The 23,402-nt window shown below is 42.1% G+C and overlaps 1 protein-coding gene across 8 annotated transcripts; it reads right to left on the bottom strand.

The window, feature by feature from the left end:
• Positions 1-1,090: 1,090 nt before the first annotated feature.
• LOC116036283 (peroxisomal succinyl-coenzyme A thioesterase-like) lies at positions 1,091-21,923 on the bottom strand. 8 transcript variants are annotated; one of them, XM_036003150.1, is made up of 11 exons: positions 21,675-21,923; positions 16,675-16,876; positions 15,698-15,797; positions 15,436-15,626; positions 11,714-11,883; positions 8,820-8,939; positions 8,556-8,638; positions 4,668-4,761; positions 3,911-3,991; positions 2,239-2,380; positions 1,091-2,127 (listed from the first exon to the last, which is right to left on the bottom strand). In XM_036003150.1, the coding sequence occupies exons 2-11, from the start codon at positions 16,868-16,870 to the stop codon at positions 1,991-1,993; spliced, it is 1,314 nt and encodes a 437-aa protein (XP_035859043.1). In that variant the 5' UTR covers positions 16,871-16,876; positions 21,675-21,923; the 3' UTR covers positions 1,091-1,990. The 8 variants fall into 8 exon arrangements, with proteins under 8 accessions (XP_035859043.1, XP_031135645.1, XP_031135640.1 ...); XM_031279785.2 differs by having other exon boundaries at positions 1,897-2,127; positions 16,675-16,891; positions 21,843-21,908; XM_031279780.2 differs by having other exon boundaries at positions 1,897-2,127; positions 16,675-16,891; positions 21,681-21,825.
• Between the last annotated feature and the right edge of the window lie 1,479 nt (positions 21,924-23,402).

Below are 23,402 nucleotides of genomic sequence, written 5' to 3'. Positions count from 1 at the left end.
GATGGAATTGAGCCATCGTTAAGGTTATCAATTTCAGCTGTGCTTTTCCAACTATGACAAGTCAAAATGTCTGCTGTGAAGAAGGTCCATTCCGAGCGCGTTTTAACTCCTACGGTGGCCGTATTATTCCAAGAAGTACGACTTCGTCCGTGAGAGTTCCTTCCAGTGTAATAATAGTTTGACGTTATTTTGGTACCATTTTATTAAACATCAGCTATCAGGTTCCCAAACATATGCAAGCTAATGTTAGTAAAGTATCAGTGCTATCGTTATTCTGTATATTGTATGAGTATTAAAAGTGTAAGGCGATGTTTACAGTGTAGGACAGACGCAACAGAGGTTTGTGTGTTTAATATATTTCTCTGAGCAGTATGAACAATGTCAATGAAACTGAAATTAGCTCTTGGTGTCTCCAGCTAGTCCGTTACAACTGCACGACATGAGTTGTCTGCCAGGGAAATCACGACACATATGATTACGTTTATGTTACAAGGTAGACAATCCTTTTTCATCATTGACGCGAGAAAAAGTAGCCTTAGACAACGTTCTAGCGTTATGCACAACCATGTTATATTTAGCCAAGCAACTATAAAACTTAGAATTTACTCAAATATGCTGAATTACCTGTCGAGAAGAAAGCAGGCAACTTTGGCGTCCCTTTTAAAATCCTCGCTCCTTATGAGCTCTTTCCATCTTGGAAAAGCCACTCCAATATTAACTTTGTTCTTGTTGCTTTGCCTGTCGCGTTGTCGTTTTAATTCTCTTTTTAAGTTCCTTGACGCCTCCATTACATGTCCTAGATAGGCGCTCCGTCTTCAACCGGCTTTTAAATCTGCCGGCAGTTGCTGAATAATCTTCTCCCCCTCCCTGGCATTCGTCACGGTGCCACGGAGTATAAAAGTGCGAAACGCGAAGGGATGTCCCTCTTTGGCTAACGTATTTTAAAGAAGGAAGCGCAACATGGTAGAATACATACGAGCGAGTTGCTCCAATGTATTCTGAATGATTCTGAATGGCTGATTCTACGCGTACGAGAATACTTTGATTAGTTGGTGGAAGTAATTACACATGAATGACCACATATTTGTGAAGTGTTCAACATTAAATTGTATGTATTTAACTTTCTTTCTTTTTTTGGGGGGGGGGTAATATATTACCTGTATGTATTTCAGTTTTACTCTTTTTGTTTGTGAATTGAATACAGTATGTCATTTGTTGTTGTGTAGCCTTGACTGAAAGGTTTTGACTTTTTCCAATGAGCTGCATTAGAACTTGTAATCTGTTTGTACAATAGCTAACCCTTTTGTAGTGTTCCCTTTATGCCTGCCTTTTCCATATTTTCTTGGTTGTGCTGGCAGTGTTTTGGGGCCACCACAAACAAAATCCTGTTCAGGGCCACCAAAGTCCTAGGGCCGGCCCCAGAAGGAGGGGTTCCTTTCAATGCCTTATAGGCAAACACCAGAGTCTTGAACTGGATGTGAGCTGCAGCAGGGAGCGAATGTTGGAGCAGCCGCTGGTTCTGGATCTGGAAGGGTTTTTCCCTAATCTGTATCCATTTCTTTAAACAACAATACCCTCAATAGTACTTAACACAGAAACACAGGACTCTCCCAGATGATGTAATGAACTTGTATGTTTAAGTTATGGCCATCAGTTTTAATTAATTCAACTTTGTGTCTGAAAAACAAAGTTGATCAAATACTTAGTGTGTTCTTTGTCAATATGTAATGCACTTTGAATTGCCTTTGTGTTTGATATGTGCTATATAAATCAAGCTGCCTTGTCTTCATCATGATATTTTCAAACGCAGTAATTCATCTTTTGATTGATGATTAACTCAGGAAAATGTCATGTCCTTTAAAGCTGTCAACTGTCAACCTGTTACATCATCTATGGGGATTAATTAACGGGACTTTAACTCCCTGAAACAAAGACTCCTGAAGTAGCTCTTCCCATATAGAGACTCTTTGATCAGTAGCTGTCACCTTGGTTACAGGTTGGAAAATGAAGTCGCATCAGTGTTTGCGCCGGCGTACAGATTCGCCCTCAGAAAGACCAGCGTCTTCCTCCAGGCGTCTTCCTGAGCTCGAGAATGTGCCGCCGTCTCCCCGCCCCACAGCGCTACCACTGTAAAGACAACAGGAAACAGACACAGCAGTCAAAAACCAAGTCCTGATTTTGGCACTTTAATTTTGAATGATGCAGAAATGAAGCTTCCCGGTCTAAAGGTGAACCTACGCATCTGACGTGAGGAGATGTCTCTGAAGGCGCTGGCTTTGGCGAAGGGCGTGAACGGAGGTTCGATCAGGTGACCAGCGTTGGGGTACGACAGGAGAGTCAGCAGGTGGCTGTTCCCCGCCCGCTCCATCATCTCCTTTATCTGGAAAAACAGGAGGTAAAAACTTTTTACTGTTAACTCACTTTACAGCGTCTCTGGGATCTCTTGTTTCTCTCGCTTTTTCCTCACAGCCACACATACGCTTCTCAGTCGGACACCGCTACCGCTCGCTCTCCTTGCTTGACAACACACTCACTGACGTCACTCACTTAACGCTGCAATCTCGCTCATACTTTCACTACTCTCGTAACAAAGGAATTGATATTGATATATGCAACTGTAGTGCATGATTCGCGGGCTCCCTACTACATGTTCACGTTTGGAAAATGCAGAGAGATGCGCCCTGGATCGTGAAGTTCACCTACACAGATTTTACATCCAATGCTGGAAAGAGCACCGCTAAAAGTTGTTTAGAAACTCCCTTTGCAATGGTGACAGTGGTGTCATTTTTGTTTAAGGTAGACCCTCTTTTATTAGTATATCAGCTCTTTAAAGGTGCCAGAGTGGAGAAATGTAGGCAGTCTTGGAATTCAATACAGACTCAATTTTGATGACTTGACTTGGACTCGAACACTGGGGACTCGAGACTCGACTCAGACTCAGGTAATGGTGACTCGACTCGGACTCTTCTTTGATGACTCGGACGTGGACTCGGACTCAAACACTGGGGACTCTAGACTAGACTCGGACTCAACAGTTGGTGACTCGACTACAACACTGCCCAGATGGCTTCATGACACGTTTCTTCTTTCTTCAGAACTTTGTAAGACGTAGTAGCCTACTTTTCTAATATAAGTGTAGCGCTGCGAGGTGGAATCATTCGGATCAAACGTTAATTCTCCAAGTGCTGTCATCACGGCACAGAGACCATGTCTCCTGCTTCTCTGAAGGCCTCGTGAACAGCTACAAGATGACCTTCAACCCCTTACCCTTACTTTAACTTTGTTGAACCTTTTCAGAACAGTAAATTGAATCATGACCTGCTTTTACATCGTAAAACTGAAGTTGCTGTCGGACTGCAAGGCACCATTTACAGTGCTAAACATAAGTGAATACACCCATGCTAAAGTTGACTAAAAAGAGGAATTAAAAAATCATCTTTTGGAAATTGATCTTAATGCCTTAATTAAAAAAAAATGAAAAATCCAACACTTAAGGACATCAATTTTCTTTGTGAATGAATAATGTATCGTAAATAAATAAATGTTCTTCCTTAAAATACAGGGGGCATAAGTAAGTACACCCCTATGTTAAATTCCCATAGAGGCAGTCAGATTTTTATTTTTAAAGGCCAGTTATTTCATGGATCCAGGATACTATGCATCCTGATAAAGTTCCCTTGGCCTTTGGAATTAAAATAGCCCCACATCATCACATACCCTTCACCTTACCTCACGTTTGGCATGGGGTACTTTCCATAAAATCATCTCTCAATGCAAATCTAACCAGCTATTAGGCTAACTCAAATAAAACCATGCCAATCTCAAAGCGGACGTGCAAGTTCTAAAATAGTCTTTTTGACTTCCAGGGCTCCGTAGCATTTGTGTGGTGTCATCATGTCCGTAAACTCACGTCCATTGCAGACTCGTGGGCGGGCCAGTTCTGATCGTCCTCACCTACAACCAGCAACAGAGGACACTGGAGTTGTCCCACCTGCTCAGAGACAAACAGCAGCAGCAGCGTTTCAGCTTTTCTTTATTTATTGGATTTATTGTATCATTCTTTTAAATCTTTCCATCAATCTTTGGGGGCACCAGAATGATGTGCTGGTGCAACTAATGTAAAAAGTTAGCCTGAAGTTCTGATCGTGCACACGTACAATTCCCAAATGTGTTCTGTATCTTGAAACAAATTAAATAACTGGCTTAACTGAGAAGCAAATGTATCTCTGTGAAAGACCAGAGCAGAATTATTTGTTTTTTAACCTCAACATGTTTTTACACCTACCATCACCTGTAGAATTATTATGTTATGTTTCTAATTTTTTTCGTAAACGAAAATAAAAGAATGCAAAAATCACCAACATTGCAGTGTCAAAAATTCACAAATAACTTCCATAGAGAAGCTACAGGACAAGTTGTTCACCTGTTTGGTTGTAAAAAAAAAAAAAAAAAACACGAAAAGAAATGATGGGGCGCCCTGGTAGTTGAGTGGTTAAGTGGTAGCTGCAACGTTCACGGTTTAGTTCCTGCTGTAAAATATTGTAGTATCAAATAAAAGGCAAAAAATAACATAAAGAGACAAAAGACGCTTTCTTTTTAGACCAAAAACACAGTGACAGAATAGAAAATGAACTGTATCAGGAGGTAGTCTGTCCGGTGGTACTCACATCCACTTTGAGTGAGGGGTCGGTGGGGATGGGCAGCAGCAGATCATGCCAGATCACCTGGTTCTCATTGTTGAAGCGAGTCTTCTCAGCGTTTCTGATTGGACAAATAAAAGAAGTTTTTCCTGAGGGTGGTGTTAGAGGACAGATCATGGGGTCATTAAAATCATAGGTTCATTCTGATCAGTTGTAGTTAAAGGAAAATTCCGGCGCAAAATGAACCCAGGGGTTAATAACACGTGTACCGAGTCGACCGTTCTTTGGGATCTGTTTTCATGCTAATCGAATGTGACCAGTTTTAGCGCAAACCGCTAATTAGCTTATAACGGTAGTCGTCGGGGCACGGGTAAAAGATAGTTTATAAAGACAGTAGCGTTCTCTTATACATGCTATTAAAGTTATAAACTATCTTTTTAATAAACTGTCTGTACACTTACAAAGTTCTCAATGCGTCGGTTTACATGTAGGGACCCTCATTATTCTACCGTGGAAGTGTGGTGCTATTTTGAGCCTTGTTAGTGGTATAAAAATAGCGATTTCTTTTTACTTTCGCGTGCCCCGACGACTAGCATTATAAGCTAACTAGCAGGGGCGGATTTAGTCATTTTGGGGCCCAAGGCAAACACAGACATGGGGCCCTCTACATCTCTTGTTTCCCCCCTTTTGTCAATCCTTATTTTTCTAAGACAGTCCTACTTGTAACTTCTCTTCAGCAGTCTTCACACAGCAATGATGTCTAGACTTCAGGGGTCCGTTTCAGGTAGAAGGTTTAACAAACTCTGAGTCTAACCCTGATGTCTGAGTTGATTTACCCTGAGATGGGAAGAGTTTTCGGTTTCAGAACAGCTGCTATGAGTTGGTTCAATCAACTTGGAGTAGGTTCACGCGCGTGCACCGCCACAATAAAAAGGCAGCATGAATGGAGCCATGATTCTACGATTCACCATAGTAACAACCACAAACAAACGGGTCGGCGGAAATACTCATGCGCACAAAGAGCGAGTTTGAACATGTATTTCGTTAAAGTAAGACAGCGGCTGCTGCTGCAAAAGAGAGAGAATTGGTGTGGGAGAAAATTGCTGCTCGAGTCAATGCGTAAGCATTAAAAGTGTATTAATTTCATATTTAATCACAGTTAACTTATAATATTAGCCTACTAGTGAAAACTGGAATTGTATTACACCTATAATTTCATTTGGGTGCAATCCTACGGGCGAAAAAGTAAGCTAGGCCTACTACTATATATCCCATTCTGAGGCTGCAGCACCATGATCATTAACAGAACTATAATTTATAATCATTTATTTCTTTTTAATGTCTCTCACTGGTTTGTGTCCAGGGAACAATACAAAAAACTTTTAAAAAACGTTTCAGAGCGGGTCACACTTTTCTGACGGCTCTGCATACAGTGGCTTTACTATTAGCCTACAGTATGATCCGCATTACCAATAAAGAAAACTGCGGTTTGCAAAAAACGTAATGCGACACAAAGAATCTGCTGGGATGTTAAAGCATGTCCATGATGGTGGATGTTAGTGATATGAGGATGGATAAGGTATCTACATATCTGATGGACTGTGAAAAAAAATACCTCTCAAATCGGTTATGTGGAAATGAAAATACATTTAGTCGGAACTCAATATCATCTCCCGACGTAAACTCTCTGTGAAGTAATACAGCTTTTTCATCAACGGGATCGTCGACAAAAGGACATGACATGTTTGAGAAAAAAACGTTTTATAATCTGCCTAACAATAAGTTTTATTTATTAAGTTTTTATTCATGCAGATAACAAACTGCATTAAAATGCACCTGATACAGACTGAATGAATGAATGAGGAAATGAGAGAGAAGAAACCTCGAGTTTCTCTCAGTCTCCTCCCTCTGACAGTGTCAGAGGGAGGAGACTGTGTGTGTGTGTGTGTGTGTGTGTGTGTGTGTGTGTGTGTGTGTGTGTGTGTGTGTGTGAGTGAGTGTGTGTGTGAGTGTCTGTGTGTGAGTGAATGTGTCTGTGTGAGTGTGTCTGTGTGAGAGTGTGTGTGTGTGTGTGTGTGTGAGTGAGTGAGTTGGTGAGTGTTTGTGTGTGAGTGAGTGTGTCTGTGTGAGAGTGTCTGTGTGTGTGTGTGTCTGTGTGTGAGAGTGTCTGTGTGAGAATGTCTGTGTGTGAGTGAGTGAGTGTCTGTATTGTCATGTCTAAAGCGCTATAATCTGACTTTGCGAACTTTGGCCTCAGCAAATCTTGCTATCACTGATTCCATATCCATAACGTTAGCAGCAATATCACTTGAGCAGCCTCGGCTGGCACTGTCGGCAGCAACAGGTAGCTCTTCCTCGCTAGCAGCAGTGCTAACGGTCGTGATGGTGTTTGTAGCATGGGTTGTAGCGTTGTTGTCATTGTCAGTGGCGGGCATCACAAAAAAAGTTTGTTAACTTCGGCAATTTTTTTAAAAACGTTTTGCTTTCCTCCCGCTTCCTCCTTTTTTCAGCACCACTTGGGTAGTTTGGCTTCATTGTTACTCTACTCTGTACACTGTCTGTTACTCTACACACGCACCCTGTCTGTCTGTCACTTTTTTTTCTCCGTTTTTTGGCGCATTACAGCCTTATCACTTTCGCAGATGCGCAGTAAGTGAGATAATGGAATAGTCCAATCGTGTAGTGAGGTGGGGGGGCCCCCTCCGGTCTGCGAAACTAATGATTTGATGCCATTTTTCGCAAATGGAGTTTTAGAAATATATAATTTGCGAAAAGTAAAAAAAAAACAACCTTAAGCATAAGTTAATGGGGCATTTTGGGGGCCCCTAGGTAGCTCGGGGCCCAAGGCAATTGCCGACCTTTGCCTAATGGTAAAGTCCGCCTCTGCTAACTAGCGGTTTGCGCTAAAACTGGTCACATTCGATTAGCATGAAAACAAATCCCAGAGAACGGTACCCATGTGTTATTAACCCCTAAGTTCATTTTGCGCCGAATTTGTCCTTGAAGTAATTGGAAAAATCTAAGTAATCTAAAGTAACTAAAGGCAGATCAGTGTTGGGGAGTAACGGAATTAATGCCTCCACTTCAAACTGCAGTTTGTTGTCCTGAGACCGAGGCAGGAACTGAGAGCTGGAGCCCGTCAGCTGACTGTCAAACAGGCACCTGAATGCAACACAGACAGCGTTGGGGGGAGAATACAAATTATGAGTACTGTATTCCGTTACAGTTACAATTTAAATATTTGGTATTTAGAATACAGTTACCTTGTTGAAATCAATGGATTACATGACAATACTCTGTTTCACGAGTTTATTCACTCTCTGAATAAATTAAGGCAACGCCGTGCATTTCCCAGAAGCCCCAATATGAAAACAAAAAAAATGAGCTATTTGCGGGTTCACTGATAGAGATGGAGCCGGAACCGGCACAACAGAGCCAGGGCAGGAATGCGTTTCTATCTTGGAAATTCAAACAGCATTTCACATTAAAAAAAGAACAGGGAGAATGAAATATCACTTTGCAGTGCAACCTCTGCTTGCCAGCAACCAACCTCCTTTCAGCGTCCAAATTACTCCACCTCCAACCTGAAGAAGCATCTTAAAGTAAGTTATTTTTTTTTTATTAGCCAAGGGTAGTCGCCTGCTGTAGTTTTACTGGTCAGCTTGCTATTTTATAGTTGACGTGCGACTTTACATTCTCCTACGTGCTGATTTACTAGCCCCAGAGCCGTTGAAAGACTGTTTAAAATAAATAAAATGCAATTTAATGTGGAAGTAATCCAAGTATTCAGAATACGTTACTCAATCTGAGTCAACGTATATGTTACAAATTACATTTTTGGACATGTATTATGTATTCTGTAACAGAATACGTTTTGAAAGTATCCTTCCCAACACTGCAGGCAGATGAACTTACTTGTTAAAGAAACTCATTATTTGTTCCACAGATCCGTCAATTGGCTGCACATGACTCCCACTAATACACACTATACACCTGAGCTGGAAGACGACGCACACAAAACGCACACACAAACACACACACACACACACACACTTTAAATAGACATACATTATTTATACATGATGATTAGCTGACACCAGAAACTGAATTCATTTTAATGGAAAAAAAAAGATCTAACAGTACCAAAAGTAAAGTAACTTTCAGTTATAGCCGTCTTACCTTTGCAACTTGGGAGTAAACAGCCATTTTAAAGGTGATACAGGTGCCGAAGGAAAGACCGATCATGGCGATCCTGCTGCTGAGGATCTGAGGATGCTGCTCCAGGACTTTATAGGCCCTCTGCAGTCGTTGTTGATGGAATTGCGATTTGTTTCAGTTAAACATTTTAGTGGATTTTCATGCTCTACATTAAAGGAGAATTCCAGCCAATTTTTACGTTAATCTTGATCGCTATAAATATGTGTGTACTTTCGATTGAAAAAAACCTGACCCGAATCAGTGAAGGCAACATGGAGTAGCTGCAGCTACGTGCATGAGCTTCCCCTGAGCTAAAACGGCAGTTGTCGGGGCAAGATTTAGAGTGCCTTTGTGCCTCTTAACAGACACAAAATGCAATTAAAGCTGCAAGCAGCGATGGACGGGCCCTCGCTCCTCTGCGCGCGTCGGGGTTACCGGCGGTCGCCGCTCCTTGCGACCATGCATTTGCGCGGCACTCAGACACCGCAAATCGTCACCAATGAAAAGGGAACTCCCTGCTGAATTCAACGATACCTCACAAAAGACTCTACGTCATACAGTTCACGTCAGAAAGTACACGCATATTTATAGCGATCAAGATTAACGTAAAAATTGGCCGGAATTCTCCTTTAACATGAATGTCAGATAAGATTGCCCTCACTATTTGTGCTTCTTTCTACATTTCTTGCGGTCTACATCTAACTACGTCTAACTACCAACTCAAACCTGAAATCTTTTTAATTGGCAACACATATAATCTTTGATTCATAGCTTTCCTCTCAGACGACTAAAATTGTGAAATTATGTTTTAAGCAACTCCCAGTTCGGTTATCTTTGTCTTATTTAAATCTTGAAAAAATACGCCTGTCCTGGAAGAGGAATCCCTCCTGTGTTGTTTTTCATGAAGTTTTTTCTCTATTTTGTCTGTGGGGTTTTTCTTTATCTGAATTGAGGGTCTAATGATTGAGGGTGTCAAGCCCTCTGAGGCAAATTTTTGAATGGTGATTTTTGGCTGTATGAGTAAAATTAACTTTAACTGACACAGCTGGACAATAGTGTCCTCTCTGTTCAGAGACAAAGTCCAAAACCTCTCCTGCCTCCAGCCAATCAAAACTGCTGCTGCTGCCTAACCTGGTTAACAGTTATGACTATGTTACACCATTGAGGTTAATCGTTAATTTTAAGATTTTATGGATTTTCAACAAAGCCTTGGAGGGGTCAGGCCCTGTTCTACATTTTTTGACATTATATGAATGTTTTATTATATGAAGTACAGATGTAATAATAATAATACTAGTGTGATATCAGATTTATTTTACACCAAGAAAAACTCTTTAAAAACTTAATTTCGCCACTCTAGTCTGTAAAGGTAAATTAACCTCTGAACCAGTTTCTTATGGGTTTACTGCCACATAAACACACAGATAACACACACGCTGGTGTCTGCAGCAAAGACTTTAAGGCAACACAAGCAGCAATATTTTTTTCATTAAAGTCCTTGGATCTGAAGATATACTCTTCAGAGCCAAGGACTGTGGTTAGAGTTGAAACGTGTTGCTGCTTAGCCAAACACTGGGCCTCAGAGGATCAGGAAAGGCTGTAAATACTTTAGTCTCGCATCGCCAGACAATCCTCCAAGGCCCTGCGGAGGAGGGTCTGGCTAGTCCACACAGCATTCCAGCTGGGAGAAAAACGTGCTCTGGTTTATTGGCATTCCTTTAAACCAATCACAATCGGCATGGTCGGTACTAAGCCCTGCAAGGAGCCGCTGCAAAACAGCCTTGGTGGTTTGTTGTTTTGGTGGAACGTGTACGTTCAAAAGTTGTTTTAGTCGTGCAACAGAAAACTCAGATTGGACAGATAGTCTAGCTAGCTGTCTGGATTTACCCTGCAGAGATCTGAGGAGCAGTTAACCATAGTCCTCAGAAATCCACCGGAGTTTAAAATGCCACCACAAAGAAAACGAAAACGACATGCATCTGGCGGAATTTCCTGCGCCACCGAAGCAATCCCAGAAGTGGAACATCGTGGATATAGACTATAAATACTTTAACTTTGATTTGGCAGAAATGTGCAGACTCTTGAGTGAATATTACGTCCATCAGGTGGATACAAACACACGGCTGCAACGGGAGGATAGCATGTTGCAGCTGTGTCTGCTGGATGTGGCTATTTGCTAACTTGTTTTGGGATGTTTTAAAGGTCCTATGACATGCTTTTTGGATGCTTTTATATAGGCCTCAGTGGTCCCCTAATACTGTATCTGAAGTCTCTTTTATATAGACCTTAGTGGTCCCCTAATACTGTATCTGAAGTCTCTTTTATATAGGCCTTAGTGGTCCCCTAATACTGTATCTGAAGTCTCTTTTATATAGACCTTAGTGGTCCCCTAATACTGTATCTGAAGTCTCTTTTATATAGACCTTAGTGGTCCCCTAATACTGTATCTGAAGTCTCTTTTATATAGACCTTAGTGGTCCCCTAATATTGTATCTGAAGTCTCTTTTATATAGACCTTAGTGGTCCCCTAATACTGTATCTGAAGTCTCTTTTATATAGACCTTAGTGGTCCCCTAATACTGTATCTGAAGTCTCTTTTATATAGACCTTAGTGGTCCCCTAATACTGTATCTGAAGTATCTTTTATATAGACCTTAGTGGTCCCCTAATACTGTATCTGAAGTCTCTTTTATATAGACCTTAGTGGTCCCCTAATACTGTATCTGAAGTCTCTTTTATAGCCACTGGGGGACCATAGGCAGGCTGGGGGAACTCATATTAATGTTAAAAAAAAAAACTCAAAGTGAAATTTTCATGCCATGGGATCTTTAAATAAACGCTGATTGTGTTGTGATCTAGACACTCATGGGGTTTACCTCAAAGTACTGGTTGTCCACCATCTTCCCAGTTTCTATGGTGACTTTTGGTGTCAGGTAGTCGAGGGCCAGGGAGGCGAAACCGTGAGAGGCCAGCAGCGCTGAGCGGTACTCCACCAACTTCCCTCCACCCCCCCACAGGTCCAGGAGGCCAGGGAAAGGTCCCGGTCCTTCAGAGACATGAAATCACCAAAAACAGTTCAGTTTACAGGACGATATTGTTCATTTCTCATGTTCTCTGGGATTACATCTGATGGAAACATAAGCCTATAAACCTAACCCTAGTCTGGCTCAATGGAAATACATTACCAGGATAAAGCCTGGATTGTGCAACAAGGCAGGCCTGCTTGGTTCTTTCAGGGAATAATTGTAAAGATTTACAAAGAATATGTTTATGGACGTTTTGGGACTGATTGGTGGGATTGCTGTGGACGAAGTACACACAGCGATACATTGGTAAGAGACAATGGACCTTTTTCACAGCATACATTTTGACTCGTCATAGTAGGAAAAGCACAGCTGAAATTGATAACCTTAATGATGGCTCAATTCCATCAAGTGTCCCAGGAAGCTATTTCAGTGAGTCAGCATGCACAATACCAGGGCCTCTCCTAAGTGGAATGCAGCCATCATTAATGGTTTGGAATACACCTGTGCTTTTCCTACTATGACATGTCAACATGTCTGCCGTGAAAAAGGTCTATGAGGTTTAACCATGTATCCAGCTAATTTAAAAAGGAACACGCCAACTTATTGGGACTTTAGCTTAGCCTATACATACCCTTATAGGCTGACATACATACCCTTCTCATCTTATAAGTCCATACATACCCTTCTCATCTCCATGCGCGTTGTAGCTCTTTCGGACGGCTCCACCGGTAGCTTAGCCTAGGCTAAGCTAAAGTCCCAATAAGTTGGCGTGTTCCTTTAATAGCTCACGTTACTGTATTGTGTGAACAGTTAATATTGTATGTGGCGTTTTCTTTTGCGGGGTGCAAATGTTCCACCAGAAACTATTTTGCAGAGCCACGTCACTACGTCCGGAGCTTAGCACCGCCCAAGACGATTGTGATTGGTTTAAAGAAATGCAACGGCAATAACCCAAGTGCTGTGGAGATAGGTCTGGCAGTGCTTCACTACCTGAACCCTTGTTTATTCTAACAGTCACAACTAACTCATGCTGAACTTGGTTAGTTTTCATGGTTAATGGTCATCCATGTCACATGAATAGGCTTGTTCGAGATGAGCTACGCCTCGCCTGTAAAGTGGACGAGAGCAGGCGGCAGCAGCAGTGGGCTGTGACAAAAATCTGCTGTCAAGTCGGACAGTTTTCAGCCATTTCCAGCAGCCTTCAGGCCGAACATGAAATCACAGAAACACTCACATCCTGTTAGGTCTGATTCCGATTTAATAAGATGTCATCAGACCCATATACTGGCTTGTACACAGTCTCCAGAAGTTTTTATTAAGACAGAGTAGCTGTCAAAATGCTCTACACTGCCTTTTATCAAACCAAAATTGAATCCTCTTTCTCCAACCTCAAAAAGTTTTTTTCCATCTTCTCTAACCTCCTAGATTCCCCCAGTCCACCTCCTCCCTCTTCCCTCCTACCAACCCACTTTGTCAACTACTTTGTAAAAAGGATAGATGACATACGCTCTTCATTCTCCACCACACTTCCTGGAATTATCTTTCCATCCATCACATCCAGTATTCTTCCCTCTTTCACCCCTCTATCTCCAAATCAAATTCTTACTTTGATTACCTCCGCCCGCCCAACCACCTGCCCCCCTTGATCCTATCCCTTCTCACCTTCTCCAGTCTATTGCTCCTGACCTTCTTCCTTTCCTCACCCATCTCATCAACATCTCCTTGTCAACTGGCTGTTTCCCCGATGCCCTCAAAGAGGCAAGAGTGACCCCACTACTCAAAAAACCAACACTTGGTAAATAACTACAGACCTGTCTCCCTTCTTCCATTTCTATCCAAAACTCTTGAGCGTGCCATTTATAATCAACTCTCTACCTATCTCCACCAGAACAACCTTCTTGATCCCCACCTGTCTGGCTTCAAGGCTGGCCACTCAACAGAAACTGCCCTCCTTGCTGTCACTGAACAGCTTCACATTGCTAGAGCAACCTCTCTCCCTTTCGTCGTCATCCTTCTGGACCTTTCTGCTGCCTTCGACTCAGTGAACCACCAGATCCTCATTTCGACACTCCAGGATCTGGGTGTCTCAGGCTCTGTGCTCTCATTGCTCACATCTTACCTGACAGACCGAACCTACCAGGTAACTTGGAGAGGATCTAGCTCAGAACCTTGCCCACTTAAAACTGGGGTTCCTCAGGGATCAGTCCTGGGTCCCCTCCTCTTCTCTCTGTACACCAACTCTCTCAGGTCTGTGATTCAGTCGCACGGCTTTTCTTAACACAGCTACGCAGATGACACCCAACTAATTCTCTCCTTTCCGGAGTCTGAAACTCAAGTAGCAGCACGTATCTAGGCCTGTCTGACTGACATTTCTTCTTGGATGTCCACACACCATCTAAAACTCAACCTCGACAAGACTGAGCTCCTTTTCCTTCCAGGGAAGGGCTCTCCTACCCAAGACCTGACTATAACAATTGACAACTCTGTGGTAGTCCCCACCAAGACTGCTAGAAACCTTGGTGTGACACATGACGACCTACTCTCCTTCACTGCTAACATTGCTGCAACTACCCGATCGTGTAGATACATGCTGCATAACATCAGAAGGATACGTCCCCTTCTAAAGCAGAAGGCGGCTCAGGTTCTGGTTCAGGCTCTAGTCATCTCACGTCTAGACTACTGAAACTCCCTTCTGGCTGGCCTGCCTGCATGTGCCATCCGGCCCCTGCAGCTCATTCAGAACGCAGCAGCTTGACTTGTCTTCAACCTCCCCAAGTTCTCTCACACTACACCGCTCCTCCGCTCTCTTCACTGGTTACCAATTGCTGCCTGCATCTGCTTCAAGACACTAGTACTTACATACAGGGCCACGAACGGATCAGCCCCAACCATATACCCCAACCCGCCCACTCTGCTCTGCATCAGCCAACCTGCTTGCTGCCCCCTCACAGTGAGGGAGAACTAATCACGCAACGAAATCCCGACAGTTTGCTGTCCTGGCTCCTAAATGGTGGAATGAGCTCCCTATTGACATCAGGATGGCCGAAAGACTACGCATCTTCCGGCGAAGGCTAAAAACACATCTCTTCTGGCTACACCTCGGATAAACATTCAGGGTTGAAAGCACTTAATTGTAAGCCGCTTTGGATAAAAGCGTCAGCTAAATGACATGTAATGTAATGTACATGTGATCTGTTGCTGATGTTGTCCTTTGTCTTGTGTTATGTTTTTTATGTTGGAATGCATCACCTGAGTGTTACAACTAATTTAGTTGTATTCCTATGCAATGACAATAAAGGCTTTCTGATTTCTGTTAACAAAAGACTGTAGATGATCCCTAATCTGAACGGATTTAGTCTCTCTGACTCTCTGATCTTGTGAGGTTAACGCTGCCCACGTGTGCATGACATCAGAGCAAGATGGGATAAAGTCGGACACAAATCTAACCAGCATGCATTGGGCGGTGATCGCCGGTGATCGACTCTGCGCAGGCCTGGCTCATCGTGAACAAGCCTAATGTCACACCTGAGCTCCATCCAGAAACATCCCTCCCGACTCTCCCCTGGTCCTACCTGGGGGCAGGAAGAGGGTCGCAGTGAGTCCGGCCTCTGTAATCGGGATCCTGCGGACACCAGGTGCCATGTACCAGCGCTCCACCACCACACCGGCCAATGACACCTGATCCAGGAAGCCCTCGGTCTGGTGGCCCGGGTACACCGAGATTGTGACCACCATGGGAGTCTGGACGTTCATCTTCCTCATCCTGAGGGATGATGGGAAAGAGGCGATTCTGACACTGATTCAGTATTCATTGCTATCATCTTATTGACCTACCTGAGCCAAGGTTTGCTGCCTGGAACTGGTCTGAGGCTCCACAGAAGACCCATCGGTTCAACCCCAGAATATGTCCCGCCCAGACTGGGATCCTCTGAAACTGTAGTGTAAAAGGCACGAAAAATAATTTCTTATTTGGATATTCATTCTTTCAAATCAATTCCATCATTTTGTAACAAAATGTGGATTGCTGCTATTCACAAACTTTTATGATGCCTGCAAACATTTCTGATTTCCCTTTTCTGAATTTTCGAGGTCTAAAGGGCCGTCCACACCAAGAACGATAACTATAACGATAACTATAGATCTATAGTTTTAAAAATCGCTCTAACTCAAGTGGATGGCGGAGTCCACACCACAACTATAACGACAGTGACAGTGGAAAACGATATCGCTGGGATCCCTTTCAGAGCCATTTGATGAACGATAGAAACACTGGCAGCCAATCAAAATCCATCTGAGTTTACAGAAGAGAGAGATGTGTTTCACACAGGTGGTCGGCTACGATCCTTTAGCTCTGTGTATTTTTGTTTTTTTTAAAGATCAGTTCTTTAAAAGTATTTCTCGTGTCAGAGAAACCACAGAGAGTGAATCTTGTGTTTTAGATGTGATTATCATACTGTCTGTGTTTTTGTTCCGATGCTCTGCACAGATCTGACACCGCCAGCCCGGTCTCATCCCCCCGGCTCTATGGAGCTCTGTGTGTGCGCCGCTCTTTCCTGGAGAAGGCAGCGGTGTCGGTGCCACGGGGACCGCCGCTCAGAGTTTTTTGGTTCATAAAATGTACCCGAATTCACAAATACGTAGGATATTACTACAGACATTCCTGTAATTATCAGCTGGAGCGTGCAGTGTGTGCTTGACGTCGATGTCTGCAGAACGTTATCGCTCAGCATTGTGGATGCTCACATCGTTATAGTTATGGTTATAGTTATCGTTCTTGGTGTGGATGGGCCTTAAGCATTATAAGACGTAACCATTCACAGTCCCGATGGCGCTGGCGGTGTAGTGAGCGAACGCCTCCCAGCTGTGTCCGTCGTCACACTTGTAGAGGGCGTGGAGCGTCAGCTGGAAACCAGGGAAGACGTTCTGGACCAGGATGATAAACTTCTCATCCATGAGCCCTCTGGACGGCTGGACCGACAGCTTCACACAACACTGCTTCCTGTCCATCCTGAACCGGCATGAAACTACCTGAGACAGATATGACCAAACAATGAAACCAAAACTCTCGGACTGGACGGATACCTTCCTAATAATGGCAGATGGTGGATTATCCTATTGTCTCTAAATGCAGCACTTGAAGCAGTTCAGCATACGTTATGAAGTTGATGTAGTTTTTGATGTAGGATTCTTGCAATTTTTGGGTTGTATCCATATGGTAAAATGTAGGTGGCTTTGGATAAAAGCATCAGCTAAATAAATGTAAAATAGGGTTTTCTCCACATTTAATTGCCAAAATGGGTCCATAAATTATATACATAGAGTGCAAAAAACACAATTTGTGTGGCTTCATGTATGTTGTTTGGCGTTTTTCATTTAGCTGTACAATTCTTAATTCACAACAAATTGAAATATCCATATAAATATACAAATTTTAGGGCAGAGACTGTGATGGGAAATATAAATGAGTTGTTTCAATGTAACCCGGGGTTAACCTGCAGCCATCACACAAGAGCTCGGTTGATTGGTAGAAGAAGAAAAAAGAGCTTGCAAGAAGAGTTTAAACCCCTCCTGTTCTATGTACCTGGATAATCACTTTATAAAGTGGGTGAGATTGATGTACTGCCAAAACTTATTTGTTATGGTGCTTTTAGACAATCTGACTAGCACTTTATTTGAAGCAAACTGAGACCCAATCAAACTTTAACAGAAAAGGTCTGCATTACTTCAAGTCTATTTTAAAGTGCCCATATTATGAAAAAAAAATCACTTTTTCTGGGATTTGGGGTGTTATTGTGTCTCTGGTGCTTCCACACGCATACAAACTTTGAAAGAAAAACATCCATGGTGTTTTGAGTGAGATATGGTTTTCTGAATGTGTCCTGCCTTCAGTCTCCGGGTGAGCTGTTCAAAATCGGCACGGCTATCTATGTCATCGGCCAAAACATTTGGTGTGTGCTAACCACTTTAGCTAATAGCACATCAGCTAGCTGTTTCTCCAACTTTGGTCAGTACAAGGCATGATTAGCTGGGAGACTTCTTCTAAACGAGGGCGCACTTCCAACTCTGCTTGGAATACCTGCAGAACAGGGACATGTAAGTAGTTCTATACATTTATACTTTATCTATACTTTCTTTTGTAGATTAGGGTGAACTTGTGTGTGTTGTAGCAGTGTTTTGCCATTGAGAAGGAGGTGGCTAACCGCTAGTGGCGCTAGCAGCAGTGCTAGCAGCAGCGCTAGTGGTTAGCCACCTCGTTCTCAAGGAAAGCAGAGGCTCCACGCAGAGCTTTCGCAGTAGCCTACGTAAATGGCCTGAAGTCTATACTTGCGTGCGTTGGTGTGCGCGTCGATCTAACAGCAGAGCCGGCATGTGTGCATATGTGTGTGTGTGGTAGAGCAAGTGAGAGAGTGAGGTTGATTAGCTTCGGAGCGAGTAGCGACTCTAGTCATAGTGAGAGAAACAAAGTGTCTCCCCTGTTCTTTCTGACCACGTGGGAAATCTGTAGCAGGAAAAGTTAACCCTCTCCTTGATTTCATGTTGTTTATGGAGAAGGAGAACCAGGAAATGAGTCGGAGGAAATGCAACACTACCAAGCCACGGCCGAGCGACGTGCGTCTCCGCGACGTGTAGTTACATTTTTCAAGAGGTGCACGTCAGGCTACGGCGTAGGGTCCATGTCTACACGTACGTGGCCACGGCGTAGATTTTAAACAGAGGCATAAACCACGTTAAAGGTTAATTTACTGTTGTGTATTTTTATTGGACTTGCGTTCATTATCCACATCCTGATCTGATGCAGGTTACTGATTACTGTTGTTAGGTCCCTCTGCTTCACTAAAATACTTTCCTTCCTTGTCTGTGAGTATTATTGGACAGTAAGGTGATTTTCCAATCACGCCCTGATTACATTGCCATGCAAAATTACAACACATACAAAACCACCAAACATAGCAATTAATATACACACTATACAGTTGCAATACATATTACACACATAAAACAGTTACATAATGTTAAACTCAAAATGCACATGTACATTCAGGATACATGGCTTCATAAAGAAGACATTTAAAGTGATTAAATTCAATTTCATTAGAAACTGCAGGTTATTCCATTTATATGGGGCATAATATTCAAATGCAGTTTTGCCTAATTATGTCCTAACAAATGGAATATTTAGGACCAAGCAGGGGCGGATCTACCGGGGTGGCATAGGGTGGCAAATGCCACCCTAAAAGAAAGCCTTGCCACCCTTGCTGCCACCCCAGTTGGCAGCAACGAATTAAAAGTTATGGCCGATTTGACAATTTATGAGCGTGAATCTCCAATGTCCGACTGCAGTGAATGCAGCACGAGATGACGCCAGAGCGGCAAGAGCCTGATTTGTTTGGAAAACTGAGCGGCGCGAAGCGAGGGAGCCAGGAGTCGTGAGGAAGGGAGACACAGGAGGAAAGAGGTCAAAACGGATTAACTATCTATCAAGAAATGAAATTATAACAAAAGCACAGTGCTAGCATAGTTGCGATGCTGATTTTGAGATGATAAAATCAGGTTGAAGAACGTTATTTTGCTACCCATAGCCTACATATAATGTTACTTAGGTCTGACGTTTGTTCTGTGTAAAGTAGGCTACAAAATGTATATATGAGTAATATGAGGTGGAAGGAGAGAGAAAAGAGGTGGAAGGAGAGAGAAAAGAGGTGGAAGGAGAGAGAGAAGAGGTGGAAGGAGAGAGAGAAGACGAAGACAAGGTGGAGACAAAAGGGCAACAGAAACGTGACAGAGATAGAATACAAGGCCAAGGCGACCAGGGACAGGAGGAGGTGGAGAACACCACAGCGGTGAAGATATGGAGGGAGAGCATCACCAAGATGAGGAGGGAGAAAGCAAGAGACAAGATAACGTGCTCAGACAGTGAAAGGGAAAGGAGAGTGCCTGGGCCATCACCAACGATCTCCAGTCGAGCTGGTCCACATGGTATGGAAACTGTTGCTGCATATATACTAAGTTACATATGAATAAGAACAACAAATGACAAAGACGGACATTTTTATAAAATTTAAGAGACATTGCTTAGACATTAAATAAATATAAAAATTCATGTTTGCTTAAATATGAATAATTAGGGAAAGTTGTCAGTGTGAAAGTGTGAGATGGGGAGATGAGTTTTTATATTTTGTGTAGAATGTATTTTAGATCTATTGCTCAAATTAAATTAAACAAATGAACCTAAAAATACTCTCCCAGGCTAAAATGTTAGTGTGTGTTAACACAGTCTGATGGTTATAACTAATCAATGACAGTTCCTAATCTTGTACAAATGCTGCCTGCAGCGCTGCCTCTCTCACACAGTCCAAAACTGTTTGCTTCCCCTCTCACACATCTGCCACTCATCACCTGTGTCTTACCTTAATGCCTTTCCTGTGATAATGCCCCTTACTTCTATCATAATTCTATCTCCTATTAAGTGAGATCACATTGTATGGTCACTTATTCCTAATATGAACTGTTCAACATGAAGCCTCAAATGCAAGATATTGATTGGATGAGATTAAGTTTGTCTGTATGAATTGGTAAATGGCAGCCTGTGCCCTTTTGTAGTGTGTAGATACTATTTCTCATCAAACCGTGATAAAATTCAGTATATATACGTCTGCCATATGTTGCCACTCCTCAAAAATTCCTGCCCCCCTCTTGCCACCCCATAAATATTTTTCTAGATCCGCCCCTGGGACCAAGGAGTCACTAGTGCGAGTATAAGTATACAGGCAATTTTTTAAGCAAGGCTTTGTAGATAAATAGAATGCAGTGTTGCTCCCTTCTTAGAGCCAAGAAAGTCCAGCCTACATTTTGATGGAGACAGTGGTGGGTACTAAATCCATCACCAAATATAAATCTTAGGGCAGAGTGATAAACTTATTGAGAGAGAGTTCAGCTATAGGGCCACGTCATGGTGGTCTAAATACCAACGTCTCCGCCTGGCCCAGGTTTTAACCACTGAAGGTTGTTGCGGAGTTCTGCGAAGCCCTCCTTGATGGCGCACCCCACCCACCACCCCTCCTCCACACAGTTCGCTGGATAAGACTAGTTTCTGAACACAGCCATACTGAGAAATACAGAGAGAGTTTGGTGGAGCCGATAGTCTAAATGAGTTTTTTAGCAACTCATTTGACAATGGCTTGACACTCAAAATGTGGGGGTCCTCTTGCAGGAAATTCCTTTCTCCACATGCCACTTTATACTTTTACTCCACTACATCTCAGAGGGAATACATTGTTCTTTTTTCTCCACTCCAGTTATTTGAAAGCTTATGTTGGGCTACTTTACAGATTAAGGTTTGCATACAAAACAAAGAGAGGAAATTTTTCTGTATTAAGTACTTTTACTTTGAATACTTAAGTACATTTTCCTGATAATACTTAGGCTACATACTTTTCAATGCAGGATTTTTACTTGTAACAGAGTATTTTTTTAGAGGGAGGTATTAGTACTTTAACTTCACTAAAGGGTCTGAATACCACTTTCCGTTACTTGAGTAAATGTACTTAGTTACATACATTCTAACGTTACACTGATAACGTTGGGACCTTCAACACAACAGAAGAATCAATCATTTACAGAGACAGAAAGTTGCTTCTACTGTGAGACAAACGGCTAAAAAAAATTTCATTATGTGGACCTCTGTAGGCTACTCACATTAGATATATAAGCTCAAATTCCACATGTAACACGTCTCATTTCATACCTCCAAAGTTGCACCAGTTTTACTTAGCCTAACTTATGTGTGTGAACCAATACCTGTTCAGCGAGAACATACCTAACGTTAAGCTGTTGTCTCCAGGTTTAACGTCTTGTCGGTTGGTTTCGTTGAAGTTGTCTCAGAGTCTGGAAACCAAGCTGTGACTGAATCTGTGTGAATCAAACAACTCTGCAACAACACACACAGACTTACAGCTGAGATTCCAAAGTTCAGCCTCACCGTGTGGAGCTTTAATCTCCTCCCACAGCCACAGCCACATCACCGCGTCTGGACACAAGATGGCGCCGTCGACTCACCGACACTCCAGTTTCTGCCTGTTTAACGGCTCAAACACATAGACAGTAAAGTTCGTTTTTGCAAATAATATGTGACTCATTGAATGCTTTCACTTAAGAGCAGTAGTTCATAAATGTATATTTTTAGACTATCATTCAGTCGGTCCGCTATTATCTGCCACGTTTTTTCTCGCGTTTTTAAAACATTTTTTTTTTTTTTTTTATAGAGTTTCCTTCTTTACACATTATATGCTTTGCTCCCTGGTATATATGGACATAGAAAAGAGAGACTGATGAAATTGGACTCTAAAATCTAGAAACTATAAAGATAATTAAGTGATAAATTCCATAAACAATGACTGTAACAGAGTGATATTTATCGGTCAAAAACCATTGAGGTGTCCTCTACCTGTTGAATACATGAATGTACAGTAGCCTACATCACTAGATAGTTACTGGTTCAGTGAACTAAGACTGTAATTTGGGAGGATTGTACAATTAGGATATGTTCTTTAAATTGTACAATCCTCTCAAATTATAGTCCCAGTTTACTGGACAACACAAATTGTGTGCCAAGAATGCCAAATACCATGCACATGGAAGCAGCACAAACATGATCCTTATTCTTAAAGAATTAAAAAAAGATTAATCAACTAAAATAATTCAAGGTGCATTGGTCCACTATAGAATCACATGTGTACAGCACTTTATATATTGCCCTTAGTAACAGACTTCATTTAAAACACGTTTGAAATTTTATCAGCCTTTTCTAATTATCTCAACAACTGTCATAATATATTCATCAAACTTCTAACAACAATATGAACAGCAGTCTTCATACAGCAATATAACAGTAACAATGTCACATGAACAATTATAAAAAATAATGGTCACAACGTTAAATAGTAGTTAACTGAACAGCAATGTGCACCTGTTGTATTTTAATGCAGGCTGATAACAATAAGGTAAAAGCACTGCTGAGTAAACAGAAAAGGCAGCAGGATTAATAAATCCTGGCTGTTAGCCTGGTCGGGAACCTATCTGTTCAGGCTTACTTCATGGCTTCTTCAAACACACACACACACACACACACACACACACACACACACACACACACCTCCATCGACTGATCTTGACTGACAGGCTGAATTTAAAGAATCAGTGGTCTGATACTGAGTATTATAACCCTATTACTTCAAACTTTTAATATTGACTGTTGATTTGTGTCTATCCTACTGTCTACTTTATTCCCTTATAATGCCCATATTTAATGTCTTTTTTTAAACTTTATCCTTGCACTGCTATAGTTTTTATATTACTATGTCTATATTATTCTGTTATATTGTCCATATTTAATGCTGGTCTCTAGACTTATTTGCACTACCACCATGACACACACTCTCATAGAGCACCTTACCATAGAGCACCTTACCTGCCCTGTCACTGCAAGCGTCTCATGCTTATACATCTTTTAGTACATTCATGTGGATTTTTTATTTAGTAT

Source organism: Sander lucioperca, chromosome 7, assembly GCF_008315115.2.
Source record: "Sander lucioperca isolate FBNREF2018 chromosome 7, SLUC_FBN_1.2, whole genome shotgun sequence".
NCBI classification, from domain to species: domain Eukaryota; kingdom Metazoa; phylum Chordata; class Actinopteri; order Perciformes; family Percidae; genus Sander; species Sander lucioperca.
Note: the sequence above shows the minus strand (reverse complement) of the source record. Positions and strands in the feature narration are given on the sequence as shown.